This window comes from Micropterus salmoides, unplaced genomic scaffold (genome assembly GCF_014851395.1).
Source record: "Micropterus salmoides isolate LMB-PRFRI ecotype aquatic unplaced genomic scaffold, ASM1485139v1 Ms_hic_scaffold_23, whole genome shotgun sequence".
In the NCBI taxonomy this organism is placed as follows: domain Eukaryota; kingdom Metazoa; phylum Chordata; class Actinopteri; order Centrarchiformes; family Centrarchidae; genus Micropterus; species Micropterus salmoides.
The window spans coordinates 6818227-6839586 of NW_024041484.1; the positions used below are offsets into that span (position 1 = coordinate 6818227).

At 39.3% G+C, this 21360-nt stretch overlaps 1 protein-coding gene across 2 annotated transcripts in view; it reads right to left on the reverse strand.

The window, feature by feature from the left end:
* Positions 1 to 7797: 7797 nt before the first annotated feature.
* The window catches only part of zgc:162331 (uncharacterized protein LOC793007 homolog), a 45898-nt gene continuing 32335 nt past the window's right edge, over positions 7798 to 21360 (reverse strand). For both annotated transcript variants that reach the window (XM_038738843.1, XM_038738842.1), the window contains 4 exons: positions 10993 to 11184; positions 10077 to 10230; positions 9742 to 9927; positions 7798 to 9417 (listed from right to left, as the gene is read on the reverse strand). In XM_038738843.1, coding sequence (XP_038594771.1) covers positions 9081 to 9417; positions 9742 to 9927; positions 10077 to 10230; positions 10993 to 11184 — 869 coding nt within the window. In that variant the 3' untranslated portion in view covers positions 7798 to 9080. The remainder of the gene's footprint in view (positions 9418 to 9741; positions 9928 to 10076; positions 10231 to 10992; positions 11185 to 21360) is intronic.

Sequence of the window (21360 nt, forward strand, 5' to 3'; positions counted from 1 at the left end):
CATGATCAGAACAGAAGCCCGGCTTAGTCTAAAACAGCTGGGTATGTGAACATTCAGAAATGATTATTAAGGAATTATTATACTTCAACCAACAACACGCAATGGCTAATTTTGTCAGCTAGCTAATACCAGCTATTAGCAATGAGTTCTAATGCTATCAAAAACTACCAAGGAAAAGTGTTTCATGGAGAAAGCTTTACTTTGGGAGTGTTTTTAATCAAATAAATACTTGAATATGCACTCTTGTGTGCCAGGATAAGCAGTTGGCATGGAAAAAGGCTCTACATTCAGCTTTTTAGCAAAACTTACACAGATACATCCCAGTTCTGTCCATACGGTTCCTCAGTGTGTAGAAGGAAGCTGAATCTGTGGTTAAATTTCAAAAGTTTAACCACATGAACGTTTTTTGAACGTTTTTTTTCAGTCAGGTTTCTCTTTCCCCACTGTGCCCCTGTGTCATTTTCATACTGGAGCATAATCGGCTACCAGTTATGTCACAAATCATGCTGATATGTAGATGCCTCAACTTTCTGCCCCAATCTTCTGCTTTAGCAGAGGAATGTGACAGACTGTAAAGTTTGTAAAATGTATGTTTTCATATTGAATGTGCACTGAATGACTGAGCCCTAGTATGCCTATCCTGTGTTCACATATCATATACTTACTGTATTCCAGACGGTTCTGTGAAGGTAATCTGGCTTACACTGACTGAACTCCTGGGACAATATGGAAGGTTAACAAGGGATAAGCCAACATTTTTTAGGACAGATTTTAATACTGTTGTGTCATGTCTTATATACCCCTACTCGTTACCCTTGCTGTCGCACCCAAAAAATTATTGGAACAGCCTACCACTGCAAGCAGTTTGCCATAATATTTGTATTGCTAGGGAGACAGTAATGTTGCATTTAATCTATTTCTGAATGTCCCACTACCACATCAGTGTATTGTAAAAGGAAACTCCACCTTGAAGCATCTCAACATTGTTTAAAAAACCTCTTTTCTGGATCAATTTAGTTGTTTGGTGGCTTTTTTAAAAACTTTTGGACCAGGAGAAGCTGACCACATTAATATAATCCCAGCAACTACAATAGATTTTAATAGCAAAACACGATTTGATGATTTAAAACATTTACAGTTATCATCACAGGCCTTTGTGTCGATTCCAAAATCAAAGAGCAATGAAAACTCATCAGTGGAGAGGCAGGGCAGAGAGACCAATTATAACATCCTTGTTAGCCAAAAACAGGCCAGTATGCAAAGGGCGCCACAATCATGAGTTCTTACATTATCAAGCTCTTTCTTTTCTTATGATTATAACTTTAAAATTCACAGTTACGGCAGTCATCTGGGGAGATGATGAGATCCAGACGGAGAGACAGTGAGTTCACCTAAATATTAATACCGATTAAAATGTACAGTAGACTCAGATCAACGGTGTTAGAGTATGTGAGGGTGGATTTTACTTTTAAACTCAGTGACTGGCCTTCATAGCAGCACATGTAAACTGTGGTTATATCACTGGTTCCTCTAAGCTTGAAAGCATAATGTGATTGTGTTGCCTTGAACACATGTTGTTTCTGACAAGGTTCAATTGTAAATCAATTGTTATGCGCTGTCTTTGGCTTTAAAAGCAACACTATTGGTACTGAACAATATTTGCTGTTGGCATCAGTGCCATATGATATGGACAAGCATATTGAACATGCCCTTCTATCAAAAGCCAAAATGTCTGATTTGTGTGTGCAAATTGTTGTTGATGTATCTGCTGTAACAAGGAATGGAGGTTAAAGTCTTTGAAAGTAAAACATTTTTTTCATAAATGGTTTGGATTTTATTTTGTCTTTAAAATAATTAAATTTTGTCGTATCATAGCGAGTAGCTGTTATTTTTTGCAAAAGGCAGGACTCTCTTGCATAATTTATCATTTGCTGATCAACGTTTATACTTCAGTTTCATTTTTAAAAAGACAGAATTGGATGGAAATGAACAGTTACCTTCCTCACTGAAACAATTCTGAGATAAAGAGGGGCAAACAAAGTAGAGGGGATGTAGACTGTAAATAAAAGGATGCAACTCATAACTAAGAGGTTTTATACAGCGATTGCTGCCCTACCTAGTACAGTGCTCTAAAAGTTCAACATAATCCTCGTTTCATCTATGCATTGTTCAAAGTAAGCATTTGATAATGCCAATCATTAAAAATGATATAAGACAGTTACCTTTACAAAATGCAGAATAAGTTAAACATTCAGGAAACTGAAATCTTATAAATTGTTAGATACTAAATAAATGTGCCCTTATTTTCAGAAACATGGCTGTTCATCCATATTAGTGTCACACTGAAATGAATATGAAGAATATATACCTCTTGTAATCACAGAAAATATATCAATAAACAAGACAAGATTAGAACATGTACATAAATGCTTTAAAGCAAATCTATAAAATAATACTCTGAATTTGCTGGCATAGGGTCATCTTTTAGGCTGTTTTACAATGTTGTGCCTCTAAGATCAAAAATTTGGGTCTGCGGAAGAGTTGAAGGAGGAGGGAAAGACGTGAGGTAGAAGATACTGCGTATCTGCGTTTGCCAAAAGAGTACATTTGATGAGCTTTAATGTTTTCTGTCATCAAATTGGTTCCCAAATAGGCAAGCTCAATCAGCTAATTACTCGGGGGGAAAAAGCCGAGGTCAACTTTATAAATATAAGCACGAGTTTGAATTTTCAGGAGGACCAGCGAACTCAGCGCCAGTAGGTAATTGTGGCTGTAATTTTTCAGTTATTACTGATGTGGGAGTGATAAATCACCCCAAATCACCAAAAAGACATAAATCCTATATGTATGGGGCTTTTGATGTAAATGTCATGGCCTAGTGGGTGATATTAGAAACTTCTTCAGCAAACAAGGGATGACATAACAAAGAAACACAAAACAAACTTTTCAGGTATCTTACTATGAGCTAGTGCCCGGTTAGACCAGCAGGTGACACCGTGAAATTCATCTGCACCTCTTCAAAAAACAGAAGGTGCTCGATGCTTGGTGTCACATTGATTACTTCCAGGGCTACTTGGTAAAGCTAGGGAGCTAACCACATGAACAAGCTAGCGCTAGTCAGCCATGAAAGCCCACTATGCCAGGTAGCTTGCTAACAACAAAGTTAAACAGTTTATTTAAGAGATACATTTTCCGTTTTCCCGTGATAAAGGGAAAATTATTTCGAGATCACGAATGTTGTTTTCCGCGATAACGATATTTATCTCGAGATAACACAACAGAAGTTAAGACAGAGTCGGCAGGAGTATTTCTTAATGATAATTTCAAAGGTGTTGTCAGTGTCACTGGTTATCTCAGTTGGTAGCGTAAAGGACTCACAGTTAAAGGTTTGATCCCCACTTACGACCAATTTGTTTCTTATTTTTTATCTTTTTTTATAATCCTCTTCAACAAAATTCTTATGAAGAGACCGTGTCACGTGCTCACAATAAAGCATGTGCTGAACTGTGTGCGTCCCGGCAATTGGTCCAACTCCATCAACATGTGGACTTTTCATTTCTCCATCATTCCCAGGCAGAGGAAATTCCTCCGCTTCTCATTCAGGGGTATCAATTTAACATTACACAACACCCAATCCCTTGATTATGAGTCCTGTGCTCTACCAACTGAACTAACCAGCAACACTTGTTCCAAAATTATCCTAAAGAAACACACCTGCGGACCCCTGTGTCGAGCTATGGTCAAAAATATCCTGTTATCACAGGAAAACAGAGTAAAAAAAAATTTGAATGGCTGCTTAGGGTTTCCGTAGAAAACGGACTGAAAACCATTTTGTGGTCATGGTTTTACTATGAAAAATGTTGGTCTGACTAGGGCCCACAGATGACACTAACTGTTGAATAACATTAAATAAAACACCTCAGAGTGGATTGGGAGCACTGTACCTACCTTTGAGGCCAACAGTGATTTTCTCTTAAGTAAAAGCCAAAGCAGGCCAGCTTTAGCCACCACCCCCATGATCAAGATGAAAACGTCAGCTACAAACCAGTGGCCTGTACTACGAAGGGAGTTAAACCTACTCAGAGTTAATGGTGCGTTCCCTTTGACATGGGAAGTCGGGAATTTCCGAATTCAAAGGTCAAAATTTCAAAGGGAACGCCCCCTTAAGTCGGAATCCCAACTTCGGAAGTCGGGAGAATCACCCTAAATCTAATATCGTAGCGGTCGACAAAGCCAGGGAGGCTTGTTGGACTAAATTTGTAGCCTAATTATCTTCCCAGTGTTCTTATTGTAGTTCAAATCTCTATTATGTATTTTATGGGCTCTTCTTTTATGTGTAATATGATGTAAAGGTACAACTGCAGGTCCATTGTAATAGAAAAAAAGAGCCAGCGGGGGGAGTCCTAATAATCCCTGAGAAAATTAATTTAATCTAGCCTACAAGAAAAAAACTTGAATATTCTCTGACATTATAGTCACACCTTTGAGAGAAACTTTGCTTTGCAAGGCTGCAACATCAGCATGCACTGGAAAGTTATATTAAACTTTGCAATCGGATTTAGCAGTGAGGAAATACTCCTGAGTTTAGCCCACAATCACTATCATGTACCTTAGAGACTGCCTTGGATTGGGCATATTCAGAAAACAGAGTGATTTGCAAATGTTTTATGACATTAATTTCAGGGAATTTCCGATTTTTCTTCTTGTAAATTTCACACTTTCATCTAGGACGTGAAAACACTTAGGAGAATTCAATTATAGACCACAGATAGGCTACATCTAAGAAACTATCCCGTTAAGTAAGATTCCTCTTTAAAATCACCGAGGCTGCAGGGCTCGCTCTCTGAACATAATACTGTTGTGTTCAGAACTTCATTGCAACCGCAGTGGAGCAAATCAGGATGAAATCTAAACATATGTTATGAAGCAGTGTGTATTAATATCCTACTTCTCATCATTAACTGAGTACAGATGTGGAGTATAGTCCACGTGCAGGGTAACCTCGAGTTAACCACAAACAAAACCTGCTCGGAGCTGTTTAAAGATGCAGCGTAAATTGCCATGGCAACAGACCTTCGGTAACACTTATCCACCTTTCGTAGTACGAGTTAACTGAGAAGTTACACCCGACATCACGAAGTTACTCCTGAAGTTACCTGGATAAGCTAGTTACCCCGCTTCGTTGTAGGCTACAGGCCACAGATGTCACATCAATATACTTGGTCATATTGCTGAAAATCTCAGGAGGAGACGCTGGCATGTTAGCAGTCTTTGATCCAGTGTCACCCCTAAATGAATCCTGCCAAGTCAAAGAGGGATTGTCAGTGTTTTGCCTTGACCCCCGGTATGTGTATCTAAATGGTTACAAATGAAAGGTGAAATTGAGAGGGTGGACAACTTACTCAGACAATTGTTTCTGTTTCTTTCTGTGTTGCATTAGGCTCTCGAACACATTGAGATGATTATTTTTGGAAGTACAATTGGCTTTGTGCACATCGAGAGTTGTCAACACTGTGGAGCATCCCTGCTGAGTTTTGAGGGTATTTTCAGACTTTCACCAGATGTCTCTTTTGTTCTGTGCTCTCAGTGCCTCATTTGTACCTCAAAGGTGTAATAAGTGCAGTTATTAGAGTAACGGGGTGACTATTTCTGGAAAGAGATGTTGCTGTCATTTTTAAAAGCTGTGAGCAATGCAAATGAAATGCAGTTTGACTCCTTTGTTTTGGGGTAGAGGGTAATATCTCGAATCCTGGATAAATAAACCAAACCCATATGCGTGGCTACCACTACAAGTAAGTGACAAAACATGGTTTTGTTGTAATTTGGGTGAACTAACCCTTAAAGTCAGTCAAGGTATTAAGCTTTCAAATTTTACATAGGCTGAACTCCATTGCATATTTGAGTAATTTTTTTTAACAATTTATGCAGTAAGTTGATAGATTTCAAACATTTAAGTCTGTATTATATATATATATATATATATATATATATATATATATATATATAGCCATCAAAGTCACTACTGTCCACCCATTCTATCTCAAATTCATGTCTCTGAGGCAGCTTTTTCCTTTAAACTGTTTTTTCAGCCCCCAAACAACCGAACACACACGCAATAACTATCTGTAGCGTAGACAAAACATACAGGCAGGTGTTTAGTGTTAATTCCTCCCTCAAATGCAAATAGGTATGTCGTATGTATATCTTTACATTGCAGGTGATTTCCATTCCCTGCAGCCTGTCGGATTTTACTGCGAGTTTTCCTTTGAACGCAGATCGTGCTTGGGGACCCAAAAGATGTGCAGCTCACTGTTTTAGCAAATTGTTTGTTTTTCTTTGTTTCTTTCTGTACGGGGACAATCTTCGTTATCAAATATTTAATCAAAGGCTGAACACTTTTAACTATTTTAAAATTTAATTTCATATATTTATCTATTTTTCTGTTTAATGTTTTACTGATTTCCAAATAGAACGTCATAGGAAATTGATTTTGCATGAGAATTTGTAAAAACAATAGATATATAAACAATTGAAATACATTTTCTGTGGGTGTAAGGGAGACTTTTGCATTTAATCAACAACTGAGATTCCCTTTTCTGACACTGAAGCCCAGTGTGAACAGATAAACCACTCCATCTTCCTCATGTGTCAGTGTTGCTCTGCAGGCAAATGAGGTCATCTCCTCATTTATAACTGTCATGACTGATGAATTAGGTCTCTCTTCCACAGCTTTTTTCTCTTCATCTATTTCCTTCTTTCCTTTCCTTTGATTTTCCTCTTCGTCTTCTATCAGAATAGCTGTCTGATACTTTTGTGTACAGGCAGGGGAATAAATATCTTCATAAATGAGCTTGTCTGTAGGCAGGTAGGTACAGACAGGGAGACAGGCAGGTTCTGGTACTGGTGACAAAGAGCAAGAGAAACTGAAGAACAGGGGTTGTGCAGAAGACCTCAGTCTTACAGCCTGGTAGCTGGACAGATGAGATGAGCAGATCTGGAGGGCAACCAGGAGGCAGAGCTAAAGGGCAGCAAAGGCGGGATCCCTCTGGAGGCCTGCGATGAAGGCAGAACCCCTCTGGAGGCTGGCGACATGGCTGCAGATCAGGCCGGAGTCTGGTGGCTGGAGTGCGGGACTACAGGCTGGCAACAGGGCAGCAGGACTAGAGGCTGCAGCTGGGAGACAAGGCGGTAAACAGGTAGAACCAAATGAAGCCATGTTTCCTCGAAACATGCAACAGTACGCAACGGTGCTCATCAGAACTTGAAGTGTGTTTTCTCTCAGTTGGTGGGTGTTCAATTCCCCACCATTTCCATTTAAATAAATGCTACATTTTGTTGGGGCTGAACTTGGCCCAGGTGTGCAGTTGGGTGTGGCAGTCAGGTGAAGGAGGAAAAGTCAGAGGGCGTCTGGTGGACAGCATGAGGATAGCAGGTCTGGGGAGCTAGAGACAGGGACAGAGAGCAATGAGATAGTGTGGCTGAAGAGAGGAATTGAAGAACAAACTGTGACACTAGCAGAAACAGACGCTGAACCGTGAAGTGTTCAACTAAACAAAGGTCTCTTTATTCAGCTTTTATGGCAGTCTTGTTGTTATACGACAAACACTTTACAGTAAGACAAATATTCAGGGCTTCCTAGTCCAATCCTTTTAAATCCCCCCATTCAAAAAATGTAAAGTGCAGATTTGTTAGTGTATCTACTGAATCAATTAAAAATTAAGACAGCTCCGCAGCTCGAGCTCTTGTGTAGAGTTTCTGATTAAAATGCATGTAGATAGATCAAAGGAATTATAAAGCTTCAAGGTTGATAATTTCTTTTATTATGAAATTAGGATCAGTTTCCACATTTCATGTACTGCACAACTGCAGCTAAGGTTTAGAGATTTCAAGTGAATCAGAGTTTATAGGTCATCAACATGGTTCAGAAGTTCGTCCATCTCCCTGCTCAGACTTTACATTTCAGTGCATTTCTGTGCAGTTTCCAGAGCAATGAGGACAAAACTGCAGTCTGTATGTCAATATGTTATATTTTATGCTATACCTTACACAGAGGACCTTAGTTACATTACATAAGAGTTTTTGTGTGGTTAACAACGTATTGTCTGAACCGATCTAGGGCTCAAACCAGACTTTAATTATTTCAAGTTGTAATTATTTGCATTTATTATTCAACCAGGTCTGATTTCCAGTCAGTATTGTAGTCATGTATATTCTACATGTTCCTAAATTCAGCAGGGGCCCTGACTAAATTTGCCAGTATTTTTGCAGTACAGACAGAGAAAAACAAACAGACACAGACAAAAAATTATTACATTTAGTTAATAGTTTTGGTGAGAGAGAGAGGATCAATGTAAAACGATTACTTTATCATTAAATCCTTACAAACAGCACAAACATCGTCTGCAGTCAGTGGTCGCAGCAACAGCGGCATTTTAATCACAGTGTATTTGCTACCCATAAGTCTCTATCATCAGTCTATTTTCTCCACACAGGAAAATACCAGGACATATTAATAAGAGCTGTAAAGTGACCTAAAACTTTTCATTACATGTGAGATTTCAGAAGTTCATGTTAAGTTTGTCTAAATTAGATTAAGTGGACCTCAGGAAGGCTGATAGGGATCCTTTTTCTTAACAAAAGTCTGCTGAGAGATTTGAGCTGCCTAAACAGTGGCGGCCATAGTTGAAGTCCTTTATGATCCTTCATTGCAGGTTGAACCAAATTTGTACAACACTTCCTCTGTTCCCTTGTCGAGCGGCTGCTTGAGGCTTTCTCCAAAGAACTCCTCTTGCAGCGTGTGCAACAGCAGTTCAGAAACAATTAAGGGGAAAAAATCTAATGTGTTCAGTTCAAAATGCAGGAGAAGTTCAGCAAGCATGCGGCAAAAGGGTGAGCTTCTACACAGTTTTTTGTGTCTCCTTTGGAACAGCTTTCTGTGGGAGAATACAGGGGTTAGGAGGACGAGAAGACTTCATGTGCCTCCAAAGCCTGCCGGTGACGCTGACGCTCTGCGCGGCACGTCAACATCTTCAGCAGGAACGGCACAGCCAACCTGTGAATGTGGAAGGTGAATGACACAGCTACTGCCACGGGCGCTGTGGAGTCGGGTTGGGGTTGGGGTAGATAGGCGCCGGTGTCGGGTGGGGGTAGGCTGGCACAGCTGTGTTGGGGTTGGGCGGGTACGTCGGGGTAGGATACTGCGCCATGATGTGAGGCAGGCTATGGGTGGTTGTGTGGGCTGGTGAGGAGGCAGCGGAGGAGGAGGAGGGGAGGTGGAGGTAGAGAGGGGCGGATGGAGCTGAAGGGGCGGAGGGTGCCGTCGGAGTCGGGACCCTCTGCAGGACGACATGTGGGTAAAGCTGCGACTCAGAGCGGTAGAGTCCGGGCATGGAGGCCTTCAGCAAACTCTCCTGACTCCTGAATGAAAGAGAGCAAGAAGTGAAGACAATCAGCTCAAAGTTATAACTTGTATAGGAAAGAACTTAAGTTATTAGTGTTGTTAAAGCTAGAATTTGGGTTTTGGATCTGGTTATGGGACTCTCACATGGTGTGTGTACTACAGTATCCTATATCTTTTTGTAAGCAACAATATCTTTTAACATAGTTTTTTAATGGCTGCTGCTTCGGCCTCCTGGGACCACCAGGCTTTGGGCACACAGTATACTTGCTATTAGGATCAAATCCATCCACTTTTTTCATGATGTTTTTTGGTTGTCTGTGATGTGAGTCTTGCCAGTTTACCTCTGGTATCCTCTGTTTTCATATCCACTGAGTCCTCCAGTCAGGTAGAGGGGGCTGTCGGGAGCCAGACGGGGGTTCATTCTCTGGGAGAGATGGAAGATCTTGGGTGGAGGGAAAGCTTCCCAGTCACCCTCTTCTCTCTCCAGCCAACACTCGCTGCGACGGGCCGAGCGCTTCTCTCTGCGCCTAAAGGAGGAAATAACTTTTATTAGCTCAGTAGACCTGATATATGGGAGATAAAGTTTGAGATCAGCCAAAGACTAGATGTAACAGAGTGATTCAACTGCGGGGGTTATATTGAGGGTTACTTTAGGCAGCCCTCTCTTCAGTCCTACCTGCTCCGTCCCTCCTTCTTGGCTCGGTCCCGACTAGTTCGTTCCTGCAGACAGCAGACAAGGAAGGACAAGGACATGGCGAGGATGACAATGCCACTCACCACTGAAGCCAACACAGCCACTCTCAGACCACGGTCCTCAGGTCTAGGGATCGCTGCGGGGGGAAGAATTACATCAATAAGATTTATTTTAACAGATCCCCAGAAAATGTCAGTCAGTGTTCAGTAGTGGCCTGCAAAATGTTGTCTCGTTGTTGACTACCTGCTGTGGAAGTTGAATATTTGATACACTGATGCTGGAGACTGATTAAATACAAATAGTGTACATTTACTAGGGATGAGCGAATACACTATTATCTATATCTGTTTAACCAACTAAATTATCTCTAATATTTACCCACTAATAACTAGACTAGATTTCGACATCCCGTCTCTGCTCTAGCTCTGTAATTGCCTAGGGTCTGCTTGGCAGTATATGGCACAGGTTTAGACCAAACTGTGGTGACCAAATATATCATTACAGATTTAACCAATGGATAAACAGGAAATGAATGCAGTAAAAGTTCTGCTATATTTCTGCTCTCGAGTCAGCAAGATGTTGATTTTACACGACATGTTTGATCTCTGAGAGGAAAAGGTTAGAAATGTTCCCTCAGCATAAAACAATGCTGTGCAAGTTCACCAGCGACACTTTACATGTAAGCTGCAGCTGGATTTCACGCATAACCACACATGTGAAATGAGAACTAGTCCAACCATTGCATTGGAGTAGTTCATACTGAATGCAGGAGAAAAAGGCGGTTGCTGTGAACTAAAAAGCTCACTTAAGAAGATTGTTCATTTGGAATATGAGTAATTGTAAAGTGAAGCTGAAAAGTTGCTTGATTTTGCAAATAAACCTGCTTAAACTGGCTTACCTTCACAGACAGGCAGGTAGTTGCTCCACTGCGGTTTTCCGTTCCTGACATTGCAGTAGATTTTGTCGCTGCCGACCAGCTGGTATCCTTCTCTGCACCAGAAGGCCAACACGGTGCCAATTGACACTCCTGTGCCACTCTCTACATAGAAGGAACCCCGACGTGGTGGCATGACAGGGATACAGGACAGACCTGAGGAGAGGGGAACAAAAGAGAAGGTCACTTAATTGATCAACAAAACACCTTGTGATTGAGAGCTGAGGACATAAATAAAGAAAACGATGGTTTTGATTCATGAGAGCCAATCTTCCTGTAAGTGGTGATGCAACATGATGATGATTTATAGATAACAGAAATCTCAATTTACCGTCAAGTTAGGCTTTATTTATATAGTACATTTCATACACAGGGCAACACAATGTGCTTCACATAAAGTGACAATACAATGGCAACACAATCACACGGGTGCAAATGCAGGAGATAAATATGCATATCTACATGTGTTTTAAATCAATTATACAAGAATCAGTGCAGAATATACAAATGTCAAAATATACAATACGGTTTAGGACAGGGAATGCATGTCCTAATTGCTAAACAAAACACCTCTGCTAACATTAAGCTAAGCTAACATAGCTGGCATAAACTGTATACAACGTGGACATAGTGTCTGTGACATCCGTAGGTCTCTGAAGAGGTATTGTGAAGTTCAATGTGGGCAGCTCCGGCCATCGTCATCTTGGCAGTGCCTGACTGGCTAATCCAAAAATGGGCAAAAAGGTTGAGCTGAGGCGGGCTAAATGAAGCCTGGTTGCTGCGACTAGACACCTGTGACAGCATCCACCTGTCACTCAGTTGGCTGCTTAAAGATGAAACTTGACTTCAAACCTCCCCGACAAACTACAGGCGAGACCTTGACGGCCTAACCCCTGAGTGTCCGAGGCTTGCTCACCGCTGTGAGCAACGAGAATATGCTGGCTTGGTAACACTCAGTTTTTGGTGAGTTGATAAACGGTTCTCATCACCGACAGGGTGAACGTTATAATTGTAACCCAAAACTAACTATGGCAATTGAACTGACCTCAAGTGGCCATTCAATGAATTGCAGTTTTTGGCACTTCCACGTTGGCTTCATTTTTCAGCCATTATTAGTGCAAGAGAACACATAAGCACATTTCCCCTAATGTTGAACTGCCTGTTTTTAAATACTATGTCTGAAACAGTTGCAGTAGTGCGTAGTTTCAACATTTTCCAGGTTATCTTCTAACAAACCACAGAGAACCACAGTCTTTTTTAGAAACAAGCCTCTCTTTGATTCTGAGGCATTGATAATGTTTACCTCATTTCAGACTACACTGTAGCTATTGGAAATATTTGGATGTTTGGATGTTTGAAGATTTAAACTTTCTAACCGCCCTTTTTTTTGCCTCAATCTGCTTCTTTCTATGTTTCTATTCCACACACTCGTCTCTTTGGTTTTTCTGTTCTTCTCTCTCTTTTCTCTCCACTTTCTTGTCAAACACAGATACGGCTTGGTCCAGAGTGTCTGTTATCTATGCTGGGAGCCTAAGGTTTGCAGTTATACTGGATAGATAGGCACGAGGAGATGGAGAGAGGGAGAGACAGCAAGTACTATTTTTATCTTCCTTATGCTACAACACGCAAATACCTCAGAGGTCTCGTGATACAGCAGCTATTGTTAGATTGTGCTGCAGGGATTTTTGAGGCTCTCATGTAAACCTACAGCATTGCTAGTTGCACAAAACATCCCACATTTTATCTAAAAGATCTTACCCAAATGGAAAATAAGTATGGTTTATTTCTGCACCATACTGTAGCACAAAATAACCATATTATATCCGCAGTGAGGTGACAGGGCTATTGATCAATGCTGATGATGCTGATGACTCAGCAAAACACTTGGCCAGTTGCTGGGATTTCTGGCTTTAAAAATTTACTTCAGTGACTCATACTTTTTTATGGCCACATGTTTAACAGTAAGTTACATCAATAATATTTATCCAATAAATCACAAGGGTAAAAAATACCAGATGAATAGATAGTTATCCACATGTACAGTTTATTGTACTTGAACTAAATTACACAAACCCCATCTGGCTTCATTACCATAAAATTTGTGATTTAAGATGCATCTTCACTCGAATCACCAACAGAAGCAAACATTCACCAAAAGAAATTTAAATTTTCAGATACACTATGCTACACTTGATTTCAATTGTGAAAATTAGTGAGTTGTTTACTACTTTAAAGCTGCATTAACAGATGTTTTTGGCAACTTAGGAGTAGTGTAACAAGACACAACAACACAAAACTGACATATCATGGCCTTTATCTAAATTTGATTTAGCAAACAGTTGCTTATTTACATTCTAACAATCATGGGGCAACATGCAAGCATTTATTTAGAGCTGTTTTTCAGTACAATGTATGTATGTGTATGTAATGTATACAATACATACATATATATTTTATATATCTTCGGTACGTGTATGATACGCTGCAATTTTCTACTGCGTTGCAACACACTTATCAAGCTACGTGCACATGACGCCTGAGATGAGAACAGCTAAATTTCACTAGCTAGTTGCTAACTTTGTCTTTGCACTATTTGTTGCCGGGCAGGTGTTGTACAGTAGGGTTATCAGAGCTTCTTTTTTGCTGAAATCACACTCAAAAAAATTATTTGTTGGACTTACTTAATCCAGTTATGTCAACAATTTCCACCTAACTGAGTTGTTTTAGATTTAATTAAATGGTGTTATTAAGATGCCCATAACTGACTTATGTGCAACCAACATATATGTTTTAGGCAATTCCAACATTATCTGGTCAACTTGGATTTAATTAATAGTTCAGCGTCCAGCTAACTAAACTGACGCCCATAAATTCAACAAATTGCTGTTTCTTTGGCTTTACTTAACTGTGATGATTAACGCCAACATAAAGATATTTCATTATACTGACTTAACTCACTTATGTAAATCTAACTTAACTGTTGAACATCCATTACTCAACTGCATTTAGTAATACCAACTAAACGAATGCTAGTCATTTTAAATGGACTTACTAAACCTGATTATGTCAACAATTTCCACACAGTGTAGTTGAGTAAATACAAATGAAACTACTTTGGTTCAGTGAAAATGTTCATTTATTACCAATGAAAAACATTATACTGTAGCACCACCAACCTGGTCAGCTGCCTGAGTTCAAAACAACGGATACCTATAAAGACTGATTTGTATCACCATATCAATCAACATTTTCCATCCTCTTCACAATGTTTTACAACATTCACAAAAGAGGAAATAAACAGAAAATGGGGCTTAATTAACTCTTACCTAAGATTGCTGAGGCTGGTGATTTTCTATGTTCTTCATATTCTCAAGAAATTCTATCAAAAAAACCCAATAACAATGGGATTCTATGGCACAAGGGAATAAGACATATCCGGCTTTGGAAATTTACTAAAGAATTTACTTGTTAAATTATAAATTCATTGTTGCTTTTGGTCTTTCAAAGAATTTATCTACAATTTGAAAATTATAGAAAATCACCAACCTTACCTTTCAACTCTATCATAACCATTAGCTTAACTGTCACAAATGTTTAAAATCCCAACTTGTTTGACGCTAAATTGTACACATTTGATTAACACTCCTAGATTAACAGCTAGAAATTTTACAGTTTTAGTTGTAGTAAAATAGATTTCACTGACAGAATTTTTGCAATGAAGAGCTTTTCTAATTAGCATAACCAGAAGAACCATCTATATATAAACGGTAAATCAATGTTATATGCCATGTAGGAAATGGTCCTATAGTGTACAGAGTTTTGTTACATTGACAACACAAAATACAATACAGAAAAATTCCAAAAGTGCACCACCTTTAGCTTAGGAATGGACATTTTCAAGAACAGCACTACTTGTTGAAATTAACATGTCATGCAAAATATATCACAAACACCAACTTAAAATTTTCACATTCATTTGGTGCCTGTCTACATGCTCACACAGTTTATCACCGTATGTTATTCATTTGGTTTCTCTCACCCTCATACAGTATTCATACTGCACTCAATACATCTTATTGCCAACTCATTCACATTGATCTCCCTTTCAAACTGTTGTTCTCATCTTCTCTAAGAAAAATAAAATGCAACTGCTCTTGCAGTTTTTAATTGTTACTCTCATTTTGAAAGTCTGTTAAAACATATTTAGACATCAGTCACTTGAAACTAAGACCATTCAGACTGTTGCACAGGAAGGTCTTTGCTGCTCCACTTGCAATGTCTTAACTGTTCCTTCAAACAGTTTTTTTTTTTTTATTTGAGCCTTTGTTGAGAAGTGGTCGCCAGCCAGTTCCATCACAAGTGTTTGTAGAACCTAAAATGTGTACTTTAGGTTTGTTGCGTAGCTGAAGTCCAATGAGTCCATGAGGCCACATAAAACTCGAGTGTATTTACAGTTTTACCTAGGTCGTGAAGCCTTTCCACACCTCTGATTATTTCAACACCCTGCAGGTCATCTGTGGGTTCTGCACCTTCATCCTAAATGGCAAAGACTCCAAGGATTTTCCACAATTCCAGCTTTGAAACTGTTTAGCATATAACACATTTCTTGTAGTTTCTTCTGCAGCACAGTCTTTACACTTTCACGTAACTGAAAATATAAAAAAACTAAACAAAAAGTGACTATACCATATATTTGTTGTATATATTAGGTAGTTTAATGTATCAAACATAAGTGTTAATTCTTAAGATAAACTGACTTACCACTAAGTTACTAAAAAACCACAAATGTAGACCATCCAGCCTTCAAGCTCAGAAATGTTCTTCCAGACAGAGACCTTCTGCAATATTCAACAGACAAAAATCAGAAGTAGAACATTTATAACAACCACATTTTTACAGTTTTGATTACATTAAGACATGACAGTAAATAAAGGTTATACATGCGTTTGCCTCAGAGCATATTATATGATATGTTTCCTGGTTTGTCTGTTATAAAGCTGACAATTGGCTTTTGTAGGGATTTCTGGCAATATAAACACACAACTGAGGAACTCTGCTTTGCCCGAAGGACTGCATAACTTTCATATTGTCACAGAAAACGGCTCATGATATGTATGTACAGCTACATTCATAATATATCCTACTCACGCACACCTGTCTGCCCTGATAGCAGCCACCTGAGACTTTACGCTCCCTCACTCTGCTCGCCCAGTTTAACGTTACAGTTAGCCTGCACACTGCAGCTAAAACAAGACTGCCATACAATACAACTAACAAAATGCGAGCTTCAGTTAACCAACACAAGTTTGTTAAGACTGTCTTACCACTCATAGCTCTGTTGCCAGGCGCTGCCAGTTAAAAACATCCTACAGCCTCAAAAATGTGTTGATTCACTTCAGTCAAAACAGGCTTCTTTCATGGGAGGTCAAACTCTGATTCAGCAAGTAACGTTAATGTTCCTAACGTTACTCTAATATATTTCCGTAGCTAGCATTATGTTACTTAGCCAGTTTGCTATCTAGCTAACGTTAGCAACCATAACATGTAATGTACACACTGTCCGTTAATATCACTTTCTAACCACATACTGACATGACAATTTGACAGACTGGATTAAATAAACATACTTACTCAGATTATTATTCAGAATTCCCCTGGAATCTGAAGTCCAATCCTGAGTCCACCCAAATCCACCATGTTCGCGCCAATAACGTCTTCTCATTCCCAGCTTCTGTCCTACGGGAACTCACTTAGGACATTTTGTTCTGATTGTGCGATTCACTCAACACTGTTATGTTGTATCAAATCAAGTGGGTTTTGTGGCTTTAACAAAAACACAGACATATTAATTAAATTGGGTATAGGTGCATTTGTTTAATTCAACATCTCACAAAGTTCACTTTTTTGAGTGTATCTGCCTGTTGTGGCCGTAGAAACGGTTGACTGAACCAAAACAGTAAACTATGGGGGTCGCAAAACCAAAATAATGAGCTGAAAGATGCAACAACGCGCAAAGAACTGCAGAGTCGGGTGATAATTCTGTGTAAGTTTCTCACTAAGAGAGACACATTTTAAATTAAACATAGGATTTTTCCCCATTCTTAATATAAAAATCATTCTAAGTGCAGCTTTAAAAGAGCTCTTGCTTTGAAAAGTAATAAACTAAAAAAATTAAAACATCATTGTTTGCAAGTATGAGTAACAGCCAGAAGGGCATGTGATGTTGTAATTTGCTCTGCTGTGTCTGTATTGTCAGTATAATCTGTGTGTGTGTGTGTGTGTGTGTTAGTGAGAGATGTCATTACACTAGACCCTGTGAACATGCAAGCTGCTTTCTGCTGATTAGTAGCGACAGATGGGAGGATTTCTGCATCGGTAGAGACAAAGAGGGAGAGGATCCCGTGATCCTGCGTGAAGATGACAGCATCCTCTCCCTAACAAACACACACACACACAACACACACACACACACACACTCTCTCACGTGCACATCAAGGCACACACACCAGACATGTGCGTAATGGGTACAGTACAGGGAAACAAGGACAAGCTGACTTTGTTTTTAAAGGGGAAACTAAAAGCCATTCTGTTTCCCCTAAGAGACCTTTTACTGATGCTATCACTCTGTGTATGTGTATCTGGCGGCCACCACCCTTGCCAAAGCTGAAAAAAGAAAGCTGAAACATCAGGAGATTCAGTTGTTCCAGTGGCGCATAGTTACAAGATTATACTCAAAATATTTCTTTTCACAAGGTATGGCCTTGATTGTCATCTGTCTATGCATATTACAGTGATTTCACTTACATATCATTTACACGGACAACATCTGCTTCACACCTTTGCCCAAATTAAGATTTTGTAGCTCAAGCAATTGGCAAAGATGGTGGCAAACCCAAATCCAAGCCTCAAAGCGTCTCTTTAGAAACTCTCTGATGTGACACTTCGTCAGTGTTTTTCTACTCCCTATGGCAGGTGCAAATAAAATTTTATTTAATTTATTAAACTGTTAGAATTTTATCTTGTGTGCCACAGGCAAGCTAATGTCATTGTTTCCAGTGCATCAAAACTTTTCCTGTTTGAAAATAATTTAGTCATTTGTGTTTGAGAGATGCAAATCTCTCGGTGACAGAATACTAAGGAGTGAAATTTGCATTTGAATGAAAGCAATGATGATACTGTTTAATTAAAATGAGGTGGTTTTAGTTACATCTAAGATTCATCTGCTGATTTTATCAGATCTCATTTCAGTAGCGGGACCTATTACATAATGATCTATTACAAAGACTCACATGGCGTGTTAGGAATGAGGTTTTGTGTTCATGTGTTTCTGATTAAGTCTGTTTTTGGTTCTCTGTTCCAGCTCCAGTTCGTATTCTGCACCTGGTCTGTTGTCACATGCTTTACTTCCTGGTTTATTTTGAAGTTGTCTGTGTCTGGTATTTGTGTCTAGCTTGTCCCTGTGTCTGATTAGTCCCTCATGTCTTCACCTGTTGACTCCCTTCGTGCTTGTTACTTAATGCCTGTGTTCCATTCAGTTGGGGTTGTATCGTTGTGGTTAGTGTCGTGTGTTTTTGCTCTGCTCCCTACCTTCTTATGGATTTTTGGTTCTAAATGGATAACTTGGTTTTTGTTGGACTTGTTGTATCTGCCACTGTTGTGAGTACGCCTTCAGTTAATTAAATATTGAACTGAATCTGCTCAGCTCTTGTGTCCTGTGTTTGGGTCCTCAACCTTGCTCACACACACTGGAAAACCCTGACATGGTGCAGAACAACAGTTATCTATTTCCTGTCCACATGGGGATAGTTATTAGATGATATAGTAAATTAACTGTCAATGTAATTTTTTTTGGGACTTCATTGAATTAAAAAAGTTGCTCATTACCATAAAAGCTTAGATTGAACTGGTGAGCCAAGGGCTAGTATGTATGGTGTACATTGTTTTTATTGAGGGTTATACAAAACAAATCCTGGTTATGTTTCTACAAAGTCAATCAAGCTTGCCATGTCTGAAGAAACCTCTGGGGCTTAAATTATGTGATCTTCTCTAATGGCATGCAATAGTTGCGTTCATTCAACCACTGAGGGTTGGGAGCGTCCATAGCAGTCCATTATTACAAGATACAAGCTTTTTCACAGACACACTCAAACTCGATTGCCAAAGAAAAAAACCTTACCTCTATAAAGGCAGATAAAATATTGAACATATTATGTGACCGTGTTTTAAGATTCTAGCAGAGGTGTGTCTGGGTTTATTTAATTTATTTTGTTTGGTTGCCATCCTTACAAACCCAGAGACACCGAATTAACACCCACCTCACCGCGAGTTGGTACATTTATAGTAAACAGAAGAGGAACAATAACGCACTGTGGAGTGAACAAACACAACACCCCCAGCAGGGCCCAGTTTCAATAAAAAAAAAAAGAATTGATGCCAAAAAGATTGAAAATGTTTCTTTACTTCAGTTCAGCTGCAAGTAAAGTTGTTTGTGCATGCACATTTGTATGACAATAGCAGTAGACTGACATGAAATGTGTTCTGATATCCAGGTAGTTCGTGTTTCATATAAAGAGAGGAAACGACATTAGTTCTGCATGTGTACTGTATGTGTGTGGTGGCTCTGCACTCTATTTGCTCTGTTGTGTTTGTTAGGCCCCATTCAGAGAGCTTTTCTGTCATTGTGGAAACTGGATTGCCAATCAGCGTTCAGCTGCCAGCGGGGTGCTAATACACTTCTGGACACCCAAACCTGGCAACCCGACACCACCAACCAAACATCCACTCTGCTGTATTCTTCTGTAAAACCCTGCCCGCTTGTCTCTGTCAGGGAAGCACTCGGAATAGTTTGTGATTAAATAAAGATTAGGCTCTGCATTAAAGATTCAAATGCACACACATTCCCATGCACAGAATAAGTGAACAGAGCAAACGCACACTTGCTAGATGCACCCATGGCACATGGTGTGTAGGCACACAGATGTTCTGTACAGTGACATAACTCTTTCAGCTTCATGAGCCCCAAATGTAACTGATCATTACATCATGAGTGTAATGCCACTCCCAGTATTTGGACAACCAGGAGAAGTTTGTGTTTATCATTCTGTGAATTAAAGCAATGTCCAAACATATTCCATTTTAAAAAAGATGTATAAAGAAATCACATTCAAGGGGTACAGAGATGGAAAAAGAGGTTCTAATAATCACTGGGGGTTCTCATTGACATGTATGTAGATCAGAAGGTAGTTTAAATATATAGACTTGTTTGTGTGAATGTATGTAGGTGAGTACAGTTATAAGTTTGTATATAAATGTTCTTGTTTAGATTTACTATTTTGTGATTATTATTAGGAGTACATAGTTTTACTACTTCCTATTCCCTTTGGCGCATGTACAAATAGAGGCGTTTAAGTACTGGAAAATACGGACTCTGTTTTGTTCATCTATTTTTACCACTGGTTGTTCTTTTTTTACATGTTTGAAATAAAATCATCAATCAATGTGTCACCCTAATCAAATAATTCAAAAGAGTACGAAGGCAGCATTCCTTAACTTAATACTGCACTCATTTAGTATTTCAGTCATAAAGTCAGAGGACAGGTTAGACAAGGAATGGTCCCAATATGTGCCTACAGCAAAGGCTGAGATGTCCTTATTTCTAGTCCTTGTATGGGTCAAGTTCCACTGGATCACTTTATGTTGAAAACTGGTGGGGACATAGGCGCTCAGATTAGGGGTGTGAAGAGACATCATGATGGCGATATTAGGATCACGAAAAGATCCTTAAACGGTGTTTTAAAGATATCCTCAATGCCAAGATAGCCTATGTGAGCCGGGGGTCTGGGTGTACTCCCCCGCCCCCCTGGAAATTTTGATCATTAAACACTTAATGCATTCTGGTGAAAGTTTCTGTACCAATTTATGGTGGAAATGTGTTTATTTATGTTAAAGTAAAACACGTGACATTTCAAAATGTATAAATAAAATATAATGCAGTGCAGCTCTCAGGCATTCTGTGTTGCTTTCAGATCTGTTTCTCCTGTAGATAAACTTCTCATGTAATATCATCCCTGCTGAGGCAACACATATGCAGGCTTGATTTTCTTCCCTCCTCTTTTGTCAAAGGGAGAGAACAGAAAACTTGGCCAAAAAGAAACTGTGTCAAGAAGCTGTTAATGTTACTGATTGGTGCCTGCACGTCTTTGGGTCATTTTATTATCAGTAGCTTGTTTTTGTTTTGTAGCTTTTAAGTTACTTTTGTTGGACAATGCACATTTGTTTTTTCTATAGGCCTAATTTAATCGCATTTTCTTAATGTGCAAATAAACCTTTCTA